General features: G+C 43.8%; 1 protein-coding gene across 8 annotated transcripts in view; it reads right to left on the reverse strand.

Annotated features, from left to right (window-relative positions):
* The window catches only part of COL4A4 (collagen type IV alpha 4 chain), a 131,543-nt gene that overhangs the window by 20,069 nt on the left and 92,321 nt on the right, over nt 1–19,153 (reverse strand). For 7 of the 8 annotated variants that reach the window (XM_086719786.1, XM_086719788.1, XM_086719790.1 and 4 more), the window contains 8 exons: nt 17,210–17,284; nt 13,522–13,629; nt 12,814–12,921; nt 6,655–6,726; nt 5,370–5,498; nt 5,165–5,278; nt 3,778–3,933; nt 272–394 (listed from right to left, as the gene is read on the reverse strand). In XM_086719786.1, coding sequence (XP_086575912.1) covers nt 272–394; nt 3,778–3,933; nt 5,165–5,278; nt 5,370–5,498; nt 6,655–6,726; nt 12,814–12,921; nt 13,522–13,629; nt 17,210–17,284 — 885 coding nt within the window. The remainder of the gene's footprint in view (nt 1–271; nt 395–3,777; nt 3,934–5,164; nt 5,279–5,369; nt 5,499–6,654; nt 6,727–12,813; nt 12,922–13,521; nt 13,630–17,209; nt 17,285–19,153) is intronic. The other variant, XM_086719787.1, reaches the window with a different exon arrangement.

The raw sequence follows: 19,153 nt of genomic DNA on the forward strand, positions 1-19,153 counted from the left end.
TTTTAATTTTTTTTTTCAATGTTTATTTATTTTTGGGACAGAGAGAGACAGAGCATGAACGGGGGAGGGGCAGAGAGAGAGGGAGACACAGAATCGGAAACAGGCTCCAGGCTCTGAGCCATCAGCCCAGAGCCCGACGCGGGGCTCGAACTCACGGACCGCGAGATCGTGACTTGGCTGAAGTCGGACGCTTAACCGACTGCGCCACCCAGGCGCCCCAATTAATACTTTTAAAAAGGCTGCATGTAGGCTTGGTGGGTGAGATAATTAGGCACTAGGAGCTTACCTGGAGGCCCAGGGGGCCCTTGCCTGCCTGGAAAGCCAGGTAAACCCTTCTCCCCAGGAGATCCCGGAAGTCCAGGTGGCCCCTGTAGTCCCGGGAATCCAATTGGTCCTACAAAGAACATAAAAATAGGGGCCTGGAACAGAACAATATCAAGACAATGCAGGTCTGATGGGCCAAACTCAGAGATTCACTTCAGCAAAATTCAGGGCCAATTCGGTCTTAGAATCCAGGCGAGTTTCTCACTTTTTTCTGTAAAGCTGAGAAGAGCTGCCTCCGTCTGAAGGAAACACAACAGTCTATCAAAAGGACTAAGGAAAATGGTTTCACGATCAAGACAAAACTAAAGGAGAAGGAAAAAGCCTGTAATCCTGAACTTTCTCAGCAGACAGTGGACGGGAAGCGCAAACAAGGAAGGGCGCTTGGCCATCTGGGAAAACGTGTCCCCTGGCCTGAGCTCCCACCTCTCTTCTCACAATCTCCCTTTCAGCCCCACCGGCCATTCAGTGCCTCGCATATGCGGTTCCTTCTCTTCCGTGCCCACCAAGGCCTCATTCTGTACAGTGCTCAGCAAGTCTCACTTCCTCGAGAAAGCCATCTCCAGAGCCCCAGCCCAAGTCCCTAGAATTGTGTTTCCTTTACTCAGAGCGCCTGCCTCCATTTATATGGATGACCCTTTAGTGTGAATGTTTATCTTCCCCCATGAAACTCTATGCTGAATAAGAATGGGGACTCTGTTTAAACTTGTTCACTGTTACGTTCCTGTAGGTACCTAATAAATGTTTGTGGGATAGATCAAATACAATAAAACCTTGGATTGCGAATAACTTGTTCTGCGAGTGTTCCACAAGATGAGCAAACATCTCAAATAAATTTTAACTTGATAAACGAGCGATGTCTTGTAATACCAGTGGTAAGTGATGCCGAGCGTCACATGATCCCAGCTGAGCCAATGGTTCTTCTCTCTCTTGCTCACTGTGGGATTGTGGGTGATAGTCTCCCATGCTCAGATGCTCGATCTCAGGCCACAGCATTCAGCAGAAATCAGTGATTTGTCACAATTGGCAATAGTGTATTTTTTGTCACTTCAAAGCACCTCTGGACAGTCCTTTGCTTTTCCATACAAGAGTGAGCTTAGGGATGTTTTGCTTCATTCTAGGTCAGGCTGCCTGCAGAGAGAGACCCTTTCCTCTGCCGCTGTATTGCCAGTTACATTAAATACAGTATAGGATGAGTTTATTAATACTGTACTGTAGTCAATATCTGTGTGAGTGTATACAGTGGACCCCATGCAGAAAAAGGTTCCATAGAGCCAACAGCAGCGATTCTGTTGGTGATAGTGAAAGTCATCCTACACAATAACCCTCCTGTCTCCTGTACCCCTCACACCAGCCACAAAGGTTTTCAAAAGTAAGTGCAGGTTAATTTGTTTACTTTTCTTTTCACTTTGTATTTTCTTTATTATTTTTTGTTATATTACAGTATTGTGATCCCTTTTATATGAATATTTTGGGTTATGGAACGAATCATCTGAGTTTCCATTATTTCTTATGGGGAAATTCACTTTGATATAGAAGTGCTTTGGATTACAAGCATGTTTCCAGAACGAATTATGCTCACAAACCAAGGTTTCACTGTATTTCCCAGTAAGTCTGAAAACATAAACTGAAGAAACTCCCTCCTCTCTTCCACAGTTAAACACTCTTTGGGCCATGTGCCTGCTGGGATGGGAGTTAAGAAGCATGCTTGGGGGGGGCGGTGCCTGGGTGGCTCAGTCAATTGGGCGTCCGACTTCAGCCCAAGTCATGATCTCGTGATTTGTGAGTTCAAGCCCCATATATCGGGCTCTGTGCTGACAGCTCGGAGCCTGGAGCCTGCTTTGGATTCTGTGTCTCCCCCTCTCTCTGTAACCTCCCATGCTCATGCTCTGTCTCTCTCTGTCTCTCAATAATAAACGTTAAAAAAATTTTTTAAGAAGCACACTTAGGGGTCTCATCAATATTTCTAACTCTTTGTATGTCCTTTGGTTACCTCTACTGCATGCTATTTCCCCAATCCTGAAGAATATTTCCAGGTGGAGGTTCATTCTCCAGAGCAGTAAATGGGAAGGAGGCGGGTCTTATTTGGGAAAGGGACAAGGTTGTATAGCTAACCTCCTCCTCCTTTTGGTGACTTGGCTTATAGCATGTTTGTCCAATTCTGGGGTTCAATAACTGGAAGCCCACATACCTGCAGATATAAGCTACATTCTCCCAAATTTATTTTACTGCCAGTAAAGTTGAAGATGCTTGTTGTGTATTGTTGTGCAGGTTGTGCACTGCACCATTACAGGGATGCTATTTGCACTGTAGTCATGTCATTTTGATCCCCTTTTTTCCCTAAACTTTGGCTTTATTTTGCGCTTGGCTCAGACGTTAGGCAGGGTGCCAATTATTGGGAAGATTTTGACAGTTACTTACCTACGACATTAAGGGAGCTCAAATGAGTAACCATTATTGGTCCCTTTCAACAGAAAAGTTCTATGAACTGAATAGTTCTCTGAAATCCTGGTGACCAAAAACTAATATCCTCAAATACTAGCAGTTAGGTAAAAATGAATTAAAACAAATATTTTAGCTTTAAATGGTGGGGGAATTCAGTAATGGAGACTCTTTCAGGACTATAAAAAAGCCAGGTCAGCAGTCTCAAACCAAACTGTCCAGTACAGAAGCCACTAACCACATGTAGCTACTGAGCCCTTGAAATGGACACATCCAAACTAGGCTGTGCTGTAAGTTTAAAACACACACCAGACTTCAAAGGTGAGGGGGAGTGTCTCATCTGGAGAGGAACTAGGTTCGTACACATGGCCCTGGTGGCCGCATGGATAATTTATACCAATGATGATATGCTAAGGTAACATTTGAATATATTAGGTTAAAGAAAATACGAAAGTTCATTTCACTTGTTTCTTTTTACTTCTTAAAATGTGGCTACTACATCTTTTAATTACATGTGTAACTTGCATTATATTTCTTTAAAAAAATATATATATATATACACATAAAAGTTTATTTACTTATTTTGAGAAAGTGAGAGAAAGAGAGGCAGAGAATTCCAAGAAGGTTCTACACTGTCAATGCAGAGCCCAACGTGGGGCTTCAACTCACAAACGGTGAGCTCATGACCTGAGCCGAAATCCAGAGGTGGACACTTAACTGACTGAGCCACCCAGGTGCCTATCCCGTGTTTTATTTCTATTGCTCAGTTCTGGTCTAGCACATTATCAAGTACGTTGTTAGGGGCTGAAGGTGAACTTGTGTTTCTTCTTCTTACTTACCCACATGTCACCCAAACGTTAAGACTCTTTGGGAAAGTCAGGGCATTTTTGAAAATGCAGTCACTATTTCCATAGGAAATGAGAATGACCTCACCGTGGTGCAGAACCCCAGACCCTGAAGGGCAAGATCACAAAAGTCTTCACACACTACTTCAGAAATAACTTGCATTCCTACCTTTCTGGCCATCTTTTCCATCACATCCCGGGAAGCCTTTGCGTCCTGGAGGGCCTGGGGGGCCCGGGGGGCCCGGGGGACCCGGCAGACCCCGGTCTCCTGGTTCCCCTTTCGGAAGGTCAACACTCCCAGGGGGGCCCGGGGGCCCGGGTGCTCCTGACCACAAGGAAGAAACAAAAAGCATCCTTCAGTCAAAGACAAATATGAGTGCTGGCTGCCTGAGAGCTTCTTAAGGAAAGTAACTGAATGCAAGCAAAAGATGGGGGGGGGGGGGGCGGGGACCAGAAGAAGAAAAAAAAAAAATGAACAATATCAGAAGTGAAACAGCGAGTGTCCCCTGGAGGTGAAGCTGGGAGATGGTGTAAGTGGCCCGTCAGCAGCCGTTAGACAAATGAACCTACGGAAAGCCTTCCTTCCCTTCCAAGCCATTCCTTCTGGAAGCACGGTTTTATGGCTTTTCTTTGCATGCCATCCCACCGCTTTGATATGACAGGTAGAAGGACAGATGGATGGACAGAAGGACAGATGGGCGAACAGAGAGATGGATGACAGGCTTTTGAGAAAACCTGGCTGATGGAAAAGAAATGTTCACTCAACTACATGTACAATTCTATCTGAAAACAGGTGTCGACGCACAGGAAGTAAGCCCAAATCCTATTCTCCTTAGCTACCTAGAATATTTTGGAGCGTTTTCACTTTTCTCAGGGTAAAATAGAATCACATAATATTTTATCCTGCCCCGACTAAAATCCCAAAGATTTAAAGGTAGTGGGTTGGGTCTCTCTGAAAGAGCTCCGTGAGCTATTAGAAACATGACTGTGTGCACTTTGCAAAACCCCACGGCACCACGCCGTCTCCCCCCACACCCCAGCCGGCTCCGGTCAGCCCCTACTCTGAAATACTGCCTTGCTGGGCTTTGTCCGTGCCAAGGGCTGAGAGGAACAATGTGTTCTGTTAGCAGCACTTGAACAGACTGCTTCTGTGTGTGCCAGGCCTGGGCGTGGTCGTGCTGGCCCATGGCGGTGCACGTGGCAGGTGCTAGAAACCAACAGGCAGAGTGAGATCCCCCCCCCACACCCCCACCAGCCACTTCTGACCCCTTGTGCTCAGCATCCCCCTGGCGCTGGCGATGAGAAGGGTCTGCTGGGAGTCGGTGTCCCCAGACGGAGATGCTTGGTAGAGCTGGACAGAAGACTGAGCTCTGAGCTCTGGCTCTGGGGGTGGTCCTGGCAGCCGGGCACTGCCCACACTCCACCTCTCCCCTCCGCCAGACTGTCGGGGCTGCTGAGGGCCTGCGACTCTGCCATTCTCTGGTCCTATAATCCTCCGGAGCTGGCAGCATCTAAGGAAAGGAGTACCAACATCCTCTGCCAGGATTTTATCATACCTCTTGGACCATCGGGGCCGGGAGGTCCCTGATCGCCGGGGGGACCTGGGTCAGGAATGTCACCTTCAGGAGCTCTTCCTGTGGCACCTGCGGGACCAGGTGATCCAGGTCTCCCTGAGGAGGGACGTGTTCGGAGATCAGCCTTATCACATTTGGAAGGTTTCGACTGAGTTATTGACAGAGGAAAAAGCTTGCTGCTTCTTACCTGGGGGACCGGGGGGACCTTTTTCTCCAGGAAGGCCTGGGGGAGAAATTCCTGGGCTCCCGGGGTCTCCTGTCTCCCCTTTCGGCCCAGGTATGCCCATTGGGCCAGGTGGGCCCACTTCATGCGAGCCTTAACGAGGGAAACAGCATTAGTTCTCCCTGTTTGTTCCTCTTGTGGCTCCTGGAAAAGAACTGCTTCCAAAGGGGGTGACAGGGACACGGCGGGTTGCGCTGAGAACAGCCGCCTGCCCAGTGGTGACCCGAAAGGCTGCGGACTCCCCCTGGGTCGCCATGTGCCCTCTTGCGCCCTATCACACGGTCAGGCACAGGTTGGGTTTATTTTAGGGTTATTTCCCAGACTAAAAACAACAACAACAATACAACAGCTGATCAACGCTCCAATGAGTTCCAGCAATAAGTCACTATGAACAAACTGGTTTGAAATTTAAGGTGGAAATTCACATATAAATGGAAGCATCATGGAACTTCCCACGGAAAAGGGGGAAGGAACATCACTGGTTTCTTGGGGGAGGCACACATATAATCAGACTATTTGGAAGAGCCCCTAAAATGAATCCTACGTGACTGACCTACATTAATTCTTGACCTTCTGGACTGTACAAAGATTCTGTCTCTCTTCAGCAACGGGGCCCGACCTAGGAGCACAACAACCCAACTCTCCACCGGAGACCCTCAGACCTCCGTGTCTGATTCCAGCTGCCTTGTCTGATCACGAGCTTAGTTTCCTGAGACACTAAAGCGGCAAACGGGCCCTCTATTCAAACGCCAGAACAAATCTCAAATGCGGCTGTTAATGATGAGCCTATTCGTGATAACAAAAATACCAGCAATTTGCTCAGGTAATTTGTTTTAGCAGCAGCCTGTGGAGGGGTGCTAAAACTAGTAATTAGGCCCACGGGGTCGTACTTGGCATCGCAACACTTAAAACAAGACCACAACAAGACCTCCCAACCATTTCTTTGTTGTCACATTTTGAAATCTGGCCCCACCTAAGCAATTGCTCAGAGTATTTTTAGCAGGGAGAAAGCCCCAAGTAACATCAACAGAAGTCACTGTTAACCAGCCACTCCTTCTTAAATTGGGTTTTCTCAAAGGTCCTTCTTATGTAAGTCCATCTTCAGTCCGAGAAATAGTTCAATAGTGTGCCTCTGAGCTAAGCCAGTTTCTTAGTTTCTCGCCCCAAGTTGTGTGCGGTAAAGGCACGCCAGCGGTATCTCGCGGTCTCCTGACTGCAGTTTAATCGCTCACAAAGGGTTTTCTCTTACCTGAAGCGCCTTTGGCTCCTTTCTGACCCTTTAAACCATGTAAGCCGTTCAGACCGGGTGACCCGGAGGGACCTGAAACACATCACGGGCCTGTGATCCACTGGGGAAGATGGGATGTTGAAGTCCACCGGTCACCCAGCACAGGCACCACCCAGGGGAGATGATTCACTGACAGCAGCCCGACAGCTTCTCCAGGAGGGAGCCATGAGATCCTACCGTCTAGATGTCATTATCAAGGCTAAGTCCGTGCCAGTGGTCATTACTTAACACATTCATCTGATGGATACTTTCTGCAAGGCAGCTTAACGCATTTCTTTGGTTTTAACACACTGCTCTTGGTCTCTGACCATATCATGGATGTCTCTCTCTATCCAGATATAGTCTAGAATTACTGACTGTTAGTGCAGCAAGGGACCTTAGATTCTATGACAATGAACTCATCCTAGAACAGAGAAAAGAGATTGGAATGGAGCAAACCGAGACCTCCTTCCTCCCAGGCTCAGGATCTGTCCACTCCATCACAGTGTGTGGATACTAATTTCTTTGGGATGTAGTCAGGTAAAGATAGTAAGACAGTAAGGACAGGTGGGGCCTGTGGCATACTGGGGAATACATGACACATTTAACTTTTCTTTAAGCACCGTACTACTCAGAAAGAAGAGGCCTACAGGTCAAGTTTGTTGATGCTATTTCTTTGCAGCTACTTCTTTCAAAAAGAACCACTCTGATGCCTCTTTACTGAAACTAAATTTATTTCATAACAATCAATGAAAACTCCAGTGTCCGTAATTAGGTATGATCTCATCGATGTCTGCATCTCTAGAACCTTCTGCCAGGCATCAGTATAGTCCTCTAAGGAGACATCTACCAACCTGACTTTACTTAAGTTGTCATTGAACACTGAACACCTATAAATCTAAAGACTTACAAATATATCACTATTTAAAATATGTATTTACAAATATACAACTATTTAAAATACATATAATACATTTATATAATATATAGTATACTTGTACTTATACAGTACAAGTATACAGATTTATAGGGACGGAGTAGAGAAAGAAAACAAGGGACGGACGGAGGGAAGGAGGGAGAGAGGAAGGGGAAAAAGGCAGACAACTGATATGTACAGAATGTTTCCCCGGGAGCTGAGCCCTCCACCACATGATTCATACATGTCTTGTCTTACTGACTGATTTGGAGGAAAGAATCTTCTCCTCAGCCCCTGTCCAAACCTTGTGACCTTCCAAATTCATTGGTGGATCTTCATCCAAGGCTGAGAGCCAGCCAGCCATTCCTTGTTTAGGGCCACGTCCCTCTCATTTACAATAGTGACACCCTAGCACACAGAAGGTGCCCCTCGCCTACCCCACGACACCTACACAGAGCTCTCTTGATGCCCGTGTCCCGGTGCCTGCCCCACGCTGTGCAACAAGCGTGTCTTTGGGTGAGTGGGTTACTTTGGGTAAACTAAGTACAAGATCGGGTCTTCTTAGTCTTCCCAAGCCCCCACTTGGCACGTCTCCTGACACGCAGTTGGTGTTCAGCAGGTGTTTGTTGAATGAGTGAGTGGATGCATGAATGAATGAGTGAATGAGAAAATGTGCAATAGGGAGGGCCAGCGAATGGGTGGAAAGAAAGCTGCAGGAAGGAGGGAGTCCAACTTCTCTTTGCATGTTACACGTTCTTTGATAGATTTATGGGAGGAATAAGAGTTGGTGAAGTTACAGGCATCCATTTGTGTATAAATAATTTATCTGCTAATTATTATCTCTTCATTAATATGCAAGTCCTCTGTGGGCTTCTTATTTAAAGATGGAACACTTAGCTGGTTCCATTCGATTTATTATCTGTACTTGAAATGGACACTTAGTCTATTTTTAAACTCTAAACTTCAGATCAGTGCAAATGAGCTGTATTCTCTCACACCAAAAAAAAAAGGGGGGGGGGACGCACCCTTATTTTTCCTAAAGCTCTTATTTCCTAACCACTTTTAACAGCTCTGGCTGAGTTTATTTTTCAATCCTTTTTCCTATTAATGAGCCAACGTTTCAAGTTTGCACCAAAAGAACACACAGACCTTCATCTGCCAGATCTGGATATTTATTGCCATCTATCTGAAATGATAATAGATTTTTTGAGAACACTTTGCTATTTCAATGTGTTTTGATCTCCAGCTTAAGCCACCAAGATTGATGGCTTGGGGGACTTCGCTGGGGTGGAATGTCTCAGCTTCTGCCAACTCTGCATTGTCCCATCAACGCGTCCAGATCCCGGGCTGTCACAGGCCCAGCCCCTCACCATTGTTGAACTGGCCGACCCTTATCTGACCCAATGTTATCTTTCTAAATTGAATGCAGCTACATCTGGGTAGGATTTTAAGGACAATTTTTCCTTTTTACTGAAAGCTTTTTATCAATCCCATCTCTAAATCAGAAAGTTGTTCATGCATAAAATATATACAGCGCAGATGAGAGGCAATTAGGCTAACAAAGCACATTCCTTGGTAATGAGGATTTTTTTATTCACCTCTCTGGCCATCCTCTGGCTTACCAACCATCATTTAAGGCTGCATCTCGCTGCACTCACGGGCCGGGGCACTCTACCCCCACTCAGAGAATCGAACCTTCTGCTCCAGCCCTCATGGGAATCACAGCCTCCATCCGGGTTAGCCAGCCCACTCTGAGACTGGTTTTCCACTGGGGTTTTCTTTTGTTCTAAAGTCTGAAAATGCTACTCTATCCCCAGTAGCCTTTATACAGGTTTATACTTTTAATGGGATGACTGCCTCATCCCTGTTTGTGAGGGATTTTCCCGAGGCACCCCTCGGTCCCAGGCAAACCGGGACAGCTGGTCACCCAAAGGTGAAAGCCGATGGGAAAGAGACCTACGTAACTACAGGTTAATGGCCGAACGAAGTTGAAAGCTTATCAAAACAGATTGTGAATTTATTTGTAATCCAGAAAATACGGGAGTGCTTACTAAGGACAAGCACCGGAGCATAAAGACATGGTCTCCTAACCCCTGGAGCTTCAGTCCCCAAATGTACTTAGTGACAGCTGCTGACAAGACAGCGCAGAGCAAGAGAGAAACAATCCCTGACCCGATAGAACAAATGGGCAATTACATCGAGAGTGATAAGTGCTGTGTGGGTGCAGGGCCGGAAGGGACGCTCCCTTCGGTGTAGAAGCAGGAGAACATTTCCATGATTTTCTCGGCTGTGAGATGCATGGCATTTCTTTCTGGGTACAAGACATTTCGAGGTGCCTTTTCTCTGACGTGACAGCGTGCTTGCCACCAGCCAAAATAACCCACGGCACCTCTTTACACTTGTCATGGTGCAAACAGCTGTCTTTAGGTTTTCGTTATCGCGATCTCAGAACGCCCAACGAGGAGCTGAGTGTCTTCCTTTCAAAAGAGGGCAAATGGTATCCAGCCATTTTTAGCAGATGTTTAAGTTCAAGTTTAAATCTGACTGAACTCAAGCAGGACTGGGAATCCATGTGGCCAGTTCCAGCAGGGCAAACAACTTTGAGTTCAACAGCTGGTTTGTTCAAACAAGATAATCAGTCCCCTTGACTTATTTAGAACATACTTCAAATATTTAGTTTCTCAGATCAAAGTGTTTCTGCTGGAGCGCGGTTCATTTTTATATCAGCAGGATAAACGGCAACAATGGATTTATGTTGTGGCCGTTTTAATTTTTAGGAATGTAGCGCACGGTTTTGTTTTGTTGTTTTAAAGCCCGGTCGTTTGTTGGGCTGTTTGCAGCGAAACAGTGTCACTGCATGGTCAGGAAGCACCATTGCAACATCCGTCTGTATCGTTCTGATGGGTACTCGGGCTGACATGTTCATTTTCTCCCCTTCTCCCAACAAACTCATTATTTCATACCACGGAACTATGATGTCAGGGGAGACTGAATTTTCGAGTAAGTCTGTTCCTCAGTCAACGTCATTAGCTACTGGTATTTTAATAACCTACCATCGTGAAATGATGTGATAAACGCAAACTAAATCGAGAGACAGACAAACCCACAATAGTGACATGAGCCTGGTCACTTCAGTCAAACTGAGTGTATATTGTTTTCAAACCAAGAGGTTTGAAAATCCTTGCTATTTTTATTAAACTAGGAGGGTGAGAAGAAAGGGAAATGCAGTAGGAGTGGTTAATAATGGAAATAAATGAAAAAAAAATTTTTTAACCGATTTCATCTTCCAACACTCAAAACAGTTGTCCAAGAACACCCCACCAGGGTAACAGGGATTTCCAGGGACAGCAAATGGCCACAATCACTAGATAAACTTTTAACATAAAAAATGATCACTTGGTGGGGGTGCCTGGGTGGCTCAGTCAGTTAAGCATCCAACTCTTGACTTTGGCTCAGGCCATGAGCTCACAGTTTGTGAGCTCAAGCCCTGCGTTGGGCTCTGCATTGACAGTGTGGAGCGTGCTCGGGATCCTCTCTCTCCTTCTCTCTCTGCCCCTCCCACACACGGTCTTTCTCCCTTTCTCAAAATAAAGAGAAACTTTGAAAGAAGTGATCATTTTGCCTGAGACCCTAAATTTATCACAAATCACCGCACTTCACATTCAGTGCCAGTGAAGAGGGAGAAGAACGATGCAAAGACATCTTGTTCAGTGATGGGAAGCAGAAGCCAAATATTTGGCCACATGGAAATACCTAAGTGTACCAACTCTCCAAAATAAAGGGTTCCCTTCTCTGCAGAGTTGTTCCAAGTACTTGCTGGAAAACAGGAATTATCTGAAAACTACTCGATGAGGGAAGAGATGAAAGTGTGGAAAGTTTTCATTTGGATTTTCAAAACAACAAGGCAACTAAGAACCCAAAGGAGGGGTTTCCAACTCTTCTGCGAGGAAGTAATTTTCATTTGACCGGAGTTTAGTACATGGATGAGTCACCTAGCAGAAGGAAACTGAGAAGAAAGGGGAGGGGAGCTTGATTACAGGAATCCACCAACCAGGGCTTGAGCCTTCATCAGCTTATTCAAGTGAAGACCCTCATCTTCATCACTACTAGTTCAGTTGTTCATTCTCGATTTGTCCATGCCTCTATTTCTTAATTTGCTCACAAATTTAAAAAATATAGGGGCACCTGGGTGGCTCCGTCGGTTAAGCGTCCGACTTCGGCTCAGGTCATGATCTCGCAGTCTGTGAGTTCGAGCCCCGCGTCGCGCTCTGTGCTGACAGCTCGGAGCCTGGAGCCTGCCTCGGATTCTGTGTCTCCCTCTCTCTCTGCCCCTCCCCCGCTCACACTCTGTCTCCCTCTCAAAAATAAACATCAAAAAATTAAAAAAAAATATTTACAGTAGCCCTCCAAAAAACTTACTGGGTATCCACTGGATGCCAAGGATATAAAATCACCTTCTACTTGGTAAGAAAGACTTCTCAACAATATACAATATAGGTGCTGTGCTAGAAGTATACACAAAGTGGCCATGGAAAGCTTTTTTTCTCTAAAATGGAAGAAATGGATGAAAGAAGAATAAGTAGTACCATGGAGGGATGGAGGGGCATGAAGATTTGTTAATAACAAATAAATATGGCAGGTGATATGCTATATGATATTACTGTAACCACACTTATAGCCAGTGCACTATTACCCATAAAGACCAAAAATGCAACCAGGAAAAAAATGTTTCTTTATCTAACAAAGTTCACGAATACGAGTAACTTTCTCCATGGCATTTTATTCTTTTCCTTCCACTTAACACAATTGGTAAATATATATTTATTTACGTATATGTTTTTAAGATGTCTCCCTTGCTACATCCACTGTGAGCTCCATGAAGTCAGTGACCATGTCTATTTTCCTCAAAATTGTGTGCCTAGCGTCTAACGCACAATCTAGAACGTAACAGACACCTCACTATCTAAGGGAAGAACAAATGAAGAGGCCTGAACTCTACAGGAAACACTGGGGGGAATGCCCTAAAAAAATGGCAGCACCACCATTTTGGTAGAAGGCAGGTCAAGACACTAGATGGCACGGCCTGAAGCTGTGAGGGAGGGAGAAGAAGGTGCTAACGGGCATCTGTGGGAAAGGGGAGGGAGCCATGAGCCAGATCAGTGTCACTCAGGGCAGGAAAAGCACCGCAATTTGCCCTCATGGGGGGGGGGGGACTTCCTTTTTACCTTTTATTCCCGGAAGACCTGGTGTCCCCGGGTCCCCCATCATGCCTCTTGGCCCAGGATCCCCCATGTCTCCTGGATGTCCCTTCAGCCCAGGTACTCCTGGATCACCTGAGGATAAGAAGGAGGTTCTGCAGACACCCAGTTGATATATGAGTTACCTTAATGGGGAAGGTAGGTCATCTGTATTCTTAATACATGGGAACATTGTCTTTTTTTTTAATTTTTTTCAATTTTTTTGTCCTAGACCTCCTAACTCTAGAGAGAAAAAAATATACTTAGCCTCAGATGGAGCAAATACACTTTGGAGTGATTAAAGTTGCCAACTGCAATTTCAAACTTTCATTATATTCTGAATGTGTGACATTTGCCTTAAGTCTAAAGGAGAAAAGAAAACCAGCATCTGAATGGCAGGTAGATTAAGGAAGGATGGAAAGGGGCTTTTATCTGTCAGCCCATCACTTTGTACCTGGATCCTTGCCAGGCTCTTAACAGGTGTTGTCTTCGTTTACTTCCAGACCAACCCAATGAGACTGGACTAGCTCAAACTTACAAGACAGGAATGGGTAAGTTTCAGTCATCTGTCCAAAGTCACAGGTCTGGGAAATGGCAGAGTCACATCTGAAACTAGGTCTAAGTGAAAGCTGGCCTCTTCCGTTACACCAGAAGATAGATGAGTGCCCGGAAATTTCCAGGCTCCTTTCAAGGTACCTGGACAGCCTGGTGGTCCGGAGGAGCCAGGTAGTCCTGGCCTTCCAGGTGGTCCTCTGGGCCCTTGAACACCCGGCAAGCCCCACTCTCCAGGTGCTCCAAGATGTCCTACAGAAAGAAAGATCAAACACCTGAATAATTGGACACTGGTCTTTGAGGTGGTGAATCTATAATTATCTCCAACTACAGCCCCTGCCATCCTTTTCTATTATTACTTGTTTATATTTATAATTTCTCTATTGAAAAGATATCATTAAGGAAAAAATGAAAACACTTCGAATCCTCCCACCTTAATACAATTTTTCATATGTGTAACAATGTGCAAATAAGGCCCACGATGTTATATTTTGATGTTTTAAATTAGCATCGTATTATAAGCAATGGCCAAGTTTGCCATTATTTTTCTAATTACTGTTTTTAAATGACTAGCTGATAGCTTAGGGAGTTAACCTTAATTAATCTAATTTTCTCTTACTATTGGCCACTCAAGGTATTTCTCTTTGCTGTTATGCATAATGATCTTTACACATTTTTAATCGATTTTTGTCGTATCAAATCATTTCCTTAGGAAAAATTCCTAGGAGTAGAACATTTCTAGGTAACATTATATGATATTTTGGGGTTTTAAAAATGCATTAAAATGCTGAACTATTTCAAAGTAAATGACAGACATCAAGGAATTCCATTCCTAAATACTTTAAGAGGCATGCCTGAAAAAAAAAACACCATTCTCCTACATGGCCAGAATAACATCATCACAGCCAAGAAACTTCAGAACAACCGTTAACATCATCTAGTACTCCTTCCATACTTGAATTGCCCCAAGTGTGCCCTTAATTGTCCTTTACAGCTCGTGTGTCATCACTGGGTCCCATTCCAGAACCACACGTTGCTTCTGGTGGCTCCTTCCCTTAAGTTAAAGAAAAAAATCTACTAGAGTCTCTTTCTCGGGACAGAGACTTGCTGAAGAGAACATTTCGCGTTGCCTTTTTGGTCTTTTAGAAGAGACCATTCTGTTCTTGACAGAGGCTGTTAAATGGTTTATTTAACAGTTCAGGGCCGCACCTCTCACACCACCCCGTGTAACCCCCCGAGATCTCGTGTGCTCCCTGAGGACCTGATGGTTTGTTGGCTCCTTTTCCTGCTAATTCAGTCAAAGGAAATAATATCTCACATTTACTTTAATTATATTTATTTGATTACTAGGGAAGATGACTATTTCCACACGTGCTTATGTATATTGTATCACTTTAATACAATTTAGACGTCTAGGATAAGCCGATAGTCTGTGCTGAAATCAGCCAGTTGAATCAACAAATAGGTGTAGAGTTCTGTGTTTACAAACCCATGGTGGGGCATAGTCCTTATTTATTACAACACACATGAAACAAGCCTGTGTTAATCGATACCTGTTCCCTGATCAAATTTAAGATCTATGGGCCTCACTGTGTGTTATTTTGTTTACCCTGAAAACATTCTTGCAGGAAAGGGAAGGTGGTATTATTCTCTTCTCCAAATGAAAAAAATTAAGGGTTGCCTCTCCAGTCACACCTGTATTAAGAACAGGACTCCTGAGTTAATTTATGCTGTGTTTTCTCTCTGAATGGAAAGGGGGAAGTGAAACTGAACCCAGTACGCTCAGGTAAAATCCCCTGAGACAGATGTGAGCTGTATGCCTTCTCACTGGACTCGATCAAATTCAACCCATGCAGCTTTTTTCCAGTCAATGGAAATTGTGTATTTAGGTAAACTCTGTGCCAGTGAATAAACATATGATGTAATTTAGAAATTTTAGGCTACAGTTATGGTGTATGAGAAAAAGAACAATTTAAATGGTGAACACCACAGGACACCAGGGAAATTACACTAAGGAAAACTTTCTTTAAAAGGTCAGCCTGGGGTGCCTGGGCGGCTCAGTCGGTTAAGTGTCCGGCTCTTGACGGCTCAGGTCACAATCTCACGGTTTGCTGAGTTTGAGCCCCACATCGGGCTCTGCACCGGCAGCATGGAGCCTGCTCGGGATTCTCTTTCTCCCTCTCTCTGCACCTCCCTTGCTCATGCTCTCATTCTCTCTCTCTCTCTCAAAAGAAATGAATTTAAAAAAAATTTTTAAAAAAGCTAGCCTCAGTGTAAAATAACTCAGATTGATAAATTTTACCTTAAAATATTAGGTAATATTAAAAGCCTCCAGTTGGAAACTAGTTTCAGCTTATAAAATCTTACTATCTTCATGGTTTACATGAAAATACCAGTAAATGTGGAATTTTCAGTTAACAAACTGCTTTCAAGGAATCTTATTTGATCCTCAAAACAATCCTATAATTATGCCAGTTTATAAGTAAGAAACTGAGCTCACAAATGATGAGCAACTTATTCAAGATCCCATGGACGGTAATGATGGAGGCTGACTTTGAACCACTGGCTTTCCTTCTTTAGGCTTCTCCCTCTGGTATTTATTAGGAACCTCCATGATGTTAAGCTCCCCTCAAATGTACATTTAAGATGTACATTTTGGTTAAACTATTATGTTATCTAAATCTATTTGACCAGGTCAGAGGTAAAAGATGGATATGAAAGACAGTGGAAAGTTCTTGCCATTATAATAGCTTGTTTTTCTGTTAGAACTCCATTTTTAGCAATCTTGTGGTATAAAAACAAAACAAAACGAAATTCTGATAAAACTTCTGCTCAGATATTCCTTCTGGTGTAGGTAATGAAACATGACTGTTGTCAAAGAGAATTTTAAGATAAAACACAAAACTAGTGATATGAGATATTTTAATTTACAAGGGAGCCATCTAAAAACAAACCTATTTCTAACCTGCCCATTACTGGCTGAATGGGATTCTGCACACTTCTTTAACCAATCGTTTGTGGATGACATTTGCTCCTTCCATGCAATGCATGCCTCTGTGTGTGCATCTTTGTACACTTGCCTGATAATCGAATTTAGATAAATTCCTACAAGTAAAATCACTAAGTTAAAAGGCATGTATATTTCATCAACGGTGGGTCAGGTACTGAAGCAAGCCTAAGCCTCGAGGGGAGGGCAAGAACTCACAGGTACATCCCAATCCATTCTGAGGGACTACATGTCAATTGTCAAAATACTATTTTGAACAATTTAGATTCATTGCTGGTGATGAAGTTTAATTTTTTTTTTTTTGGTTTGGTTTTTAGCAAATGACATATTTGGTAAACGAGATATTCGATGAGATCTCAACAATGGCACTCCCCGCTGGCATTCACATATGATTTTCTGAGTAAGAAAGAAAGGGCTGGAATGACAACCTGAAGCTGTGGGCAGTGGGAGTGGTTATTGCTAATGTATCATTTATAATTCTAGAGATTGGGACATGGTCTGGCTTTTAATTGCTTGCAATAATCACTTTTGACCAAAATGTCAAAATCTGGGCATGCCAAGGGGAGTGGATTGTTATGTCAACCTCATAGGTCATGGGGGCCATGGTGGAAAAAGACTGAGAACCCCTGGTGTATAATCTGATGTCCTTCTAGGCCAACGATGCGGTGGCAGTGTTGAGACATAATCCTTCTGAGATGTATCTTAACGGGCAAAGGGGGAAGAAAATACTGATATAATCATTGCTGGGTAGGAGTATAAAGTAATCAATTTCTCAAACCAAATTTATTTTTTTTTGTTTTAATAAGAAAAAATACGTAGCTATACCTGGACATCCAGGGCTACCTGGTTCTCCCTCGGGACCAGGTGGGCCAAACTGACTAGCAGGGTCCCCTTTGTTTCCTGTAAGTGATAAAATGCACATAATATTACTTATGAGAATTTAATTTTGTTTCATACAAGTGACTTAATAATGGTCATATTTATCTTTAGAGTTTATCTTCAAATGTTCCAGAGGAATTTTTGGAAAAATAGGGGGTTTTCCTATATAAGAACAATTGGAAACACAGTTGCAAGATGTGATTTACACACACACACACGCGCACACACACACACACACACACACACACATTTTTATAGTTCATAACAATCATAAGAAGCTATAGATATTAATGTTTGAATTTTTAAATTCCCTAAAATAGTTTCAAATTTAGGTATCTAAGAAATTACTTGGCATTGAGTGACTATATTTTTATATTGTGCTTTAGAAACCAAAAGCAGAAACTGCCCTTGTTTTTACTGATGCAATCACATGTCAAGCTCATAAGGAAGCTCAACTCGACGTCCTTGTAAAAACAAAATTACAGGGGTGCCTGGGAGGCTCAGCTGGTTAAGCACCTGACTCTTGGTTTCGGCTCAGGTCATGATCTCATGGCTCGTGGGTTTGAGACCCACATCAGGCTCTGCGCTGACAGCATGGAGCTAGCTTAGGATTCTCTCTCTTCCTCTCCCCCTCCCCCTCCCCCACTCATGTTCTACCTTTCTCTGTCTCTCTCTCTAAAAGTAAACTTAAAAAAAATTACAAAGGCACATTTTATTGATAACTTCACAAGAGACCACACATTCAAAGGCCACTCCAGGCAATGGCTCCCACTGTACCACGGAGCTGTCCCACATCATTGCTGAATCCTTCCCAATACAGGACTTACAGCTGGGAGCTGGTTATAAATGGGGACTCAAAATAGTTGGGATCGGGAAGGGCAAGACAATAGATTCAGTTATAAGAGAGAATAAGAGAGTTAATCAGGCATGATTTATAGTTCCCACTCACACCCCTTTCTAAGGGGTACCAACCACATCTTGTGGAAATTTCTCTTCCACCTGACCTTACTTCTAATTGTGGCTGATCGCTTGAGGGGTAGGAATCTGGTCTATCCCAGGTCAGTCAGTCTTTCCTTGAGAAGCTGGAGTACAAACTGAGAATTTGAGGTCCTTGGTTACTGAGGCAGCAACCAAAAGGATTATCATGATGTAGTTATCATGATGCTTTGATGTACAGAGTGAGTGTTTGCAATCCAAACATATCCAGAAAGTCCAAGTATCTTGAATAGAGAATGATGAAACCACCTGGCAGATAAGTAAGAACCAGCCGAGGGGTGCATGGGTGACTCAGTCGCGTAAGCGTCTGACTCTTGATTTCAGCTCAGGTCATGATCTCATGGTTTGTGAGACTGAGCCCCTCATCAGGCTCTGTGCTGACAGTGCAGAGCCTGCTTGAGATTCTTTCTCTCTTTCTCTCTGCCTCTCCTCTACTCGCGCTCTCTGTCTCAAAAATAAATAAACATTTATAAAAAAAGAAAGATAGAAAAAGAAACAGCCCATAAAGAAAAGCGCAAAAGTCTCAAAAGAGAAACCATGGGTTGCCTAAAGTATGGGTTTCATTCATTACCCTTATATGGGCTTCATGAGAGACCTTTGACTCCAGGTACCATGCATGCATTTCGGTTCCTTGCAAACATGGCCAAAAGCAAGTATGAAGAAAATAACAAGTAAGTTTGTATTTTGAGAGGGGTGAGGGGACTATAATAAATGCATAGGTAAGCAGAAGAAAAGTGAGTTTTAAACCATGAAGCTATAAAGTGTCAACTCAAATATGAAAACTTCTCTACTTGTAACTATTTCTGAAGAAGATATCTAGGTTATTCCTTCTGGATAAATAAGTGTGCACACTTCTTTTTTTCCTATAGCAATTATCCTATTATTTACGGAGTC

Source organism: Puma concolor, chromosome C1, assembly GCF_028749965.1.
Source record: "Puma concolor isolate L17-30 chromosome C1, mPumCon1.1.hap2, whole genome shotgun sequence".
Lineage (NCBI taxonomy): Eukaryota > Metazoa > Chordata > Mammalia > Carnivora > Felidae > Puma > Puma concolor.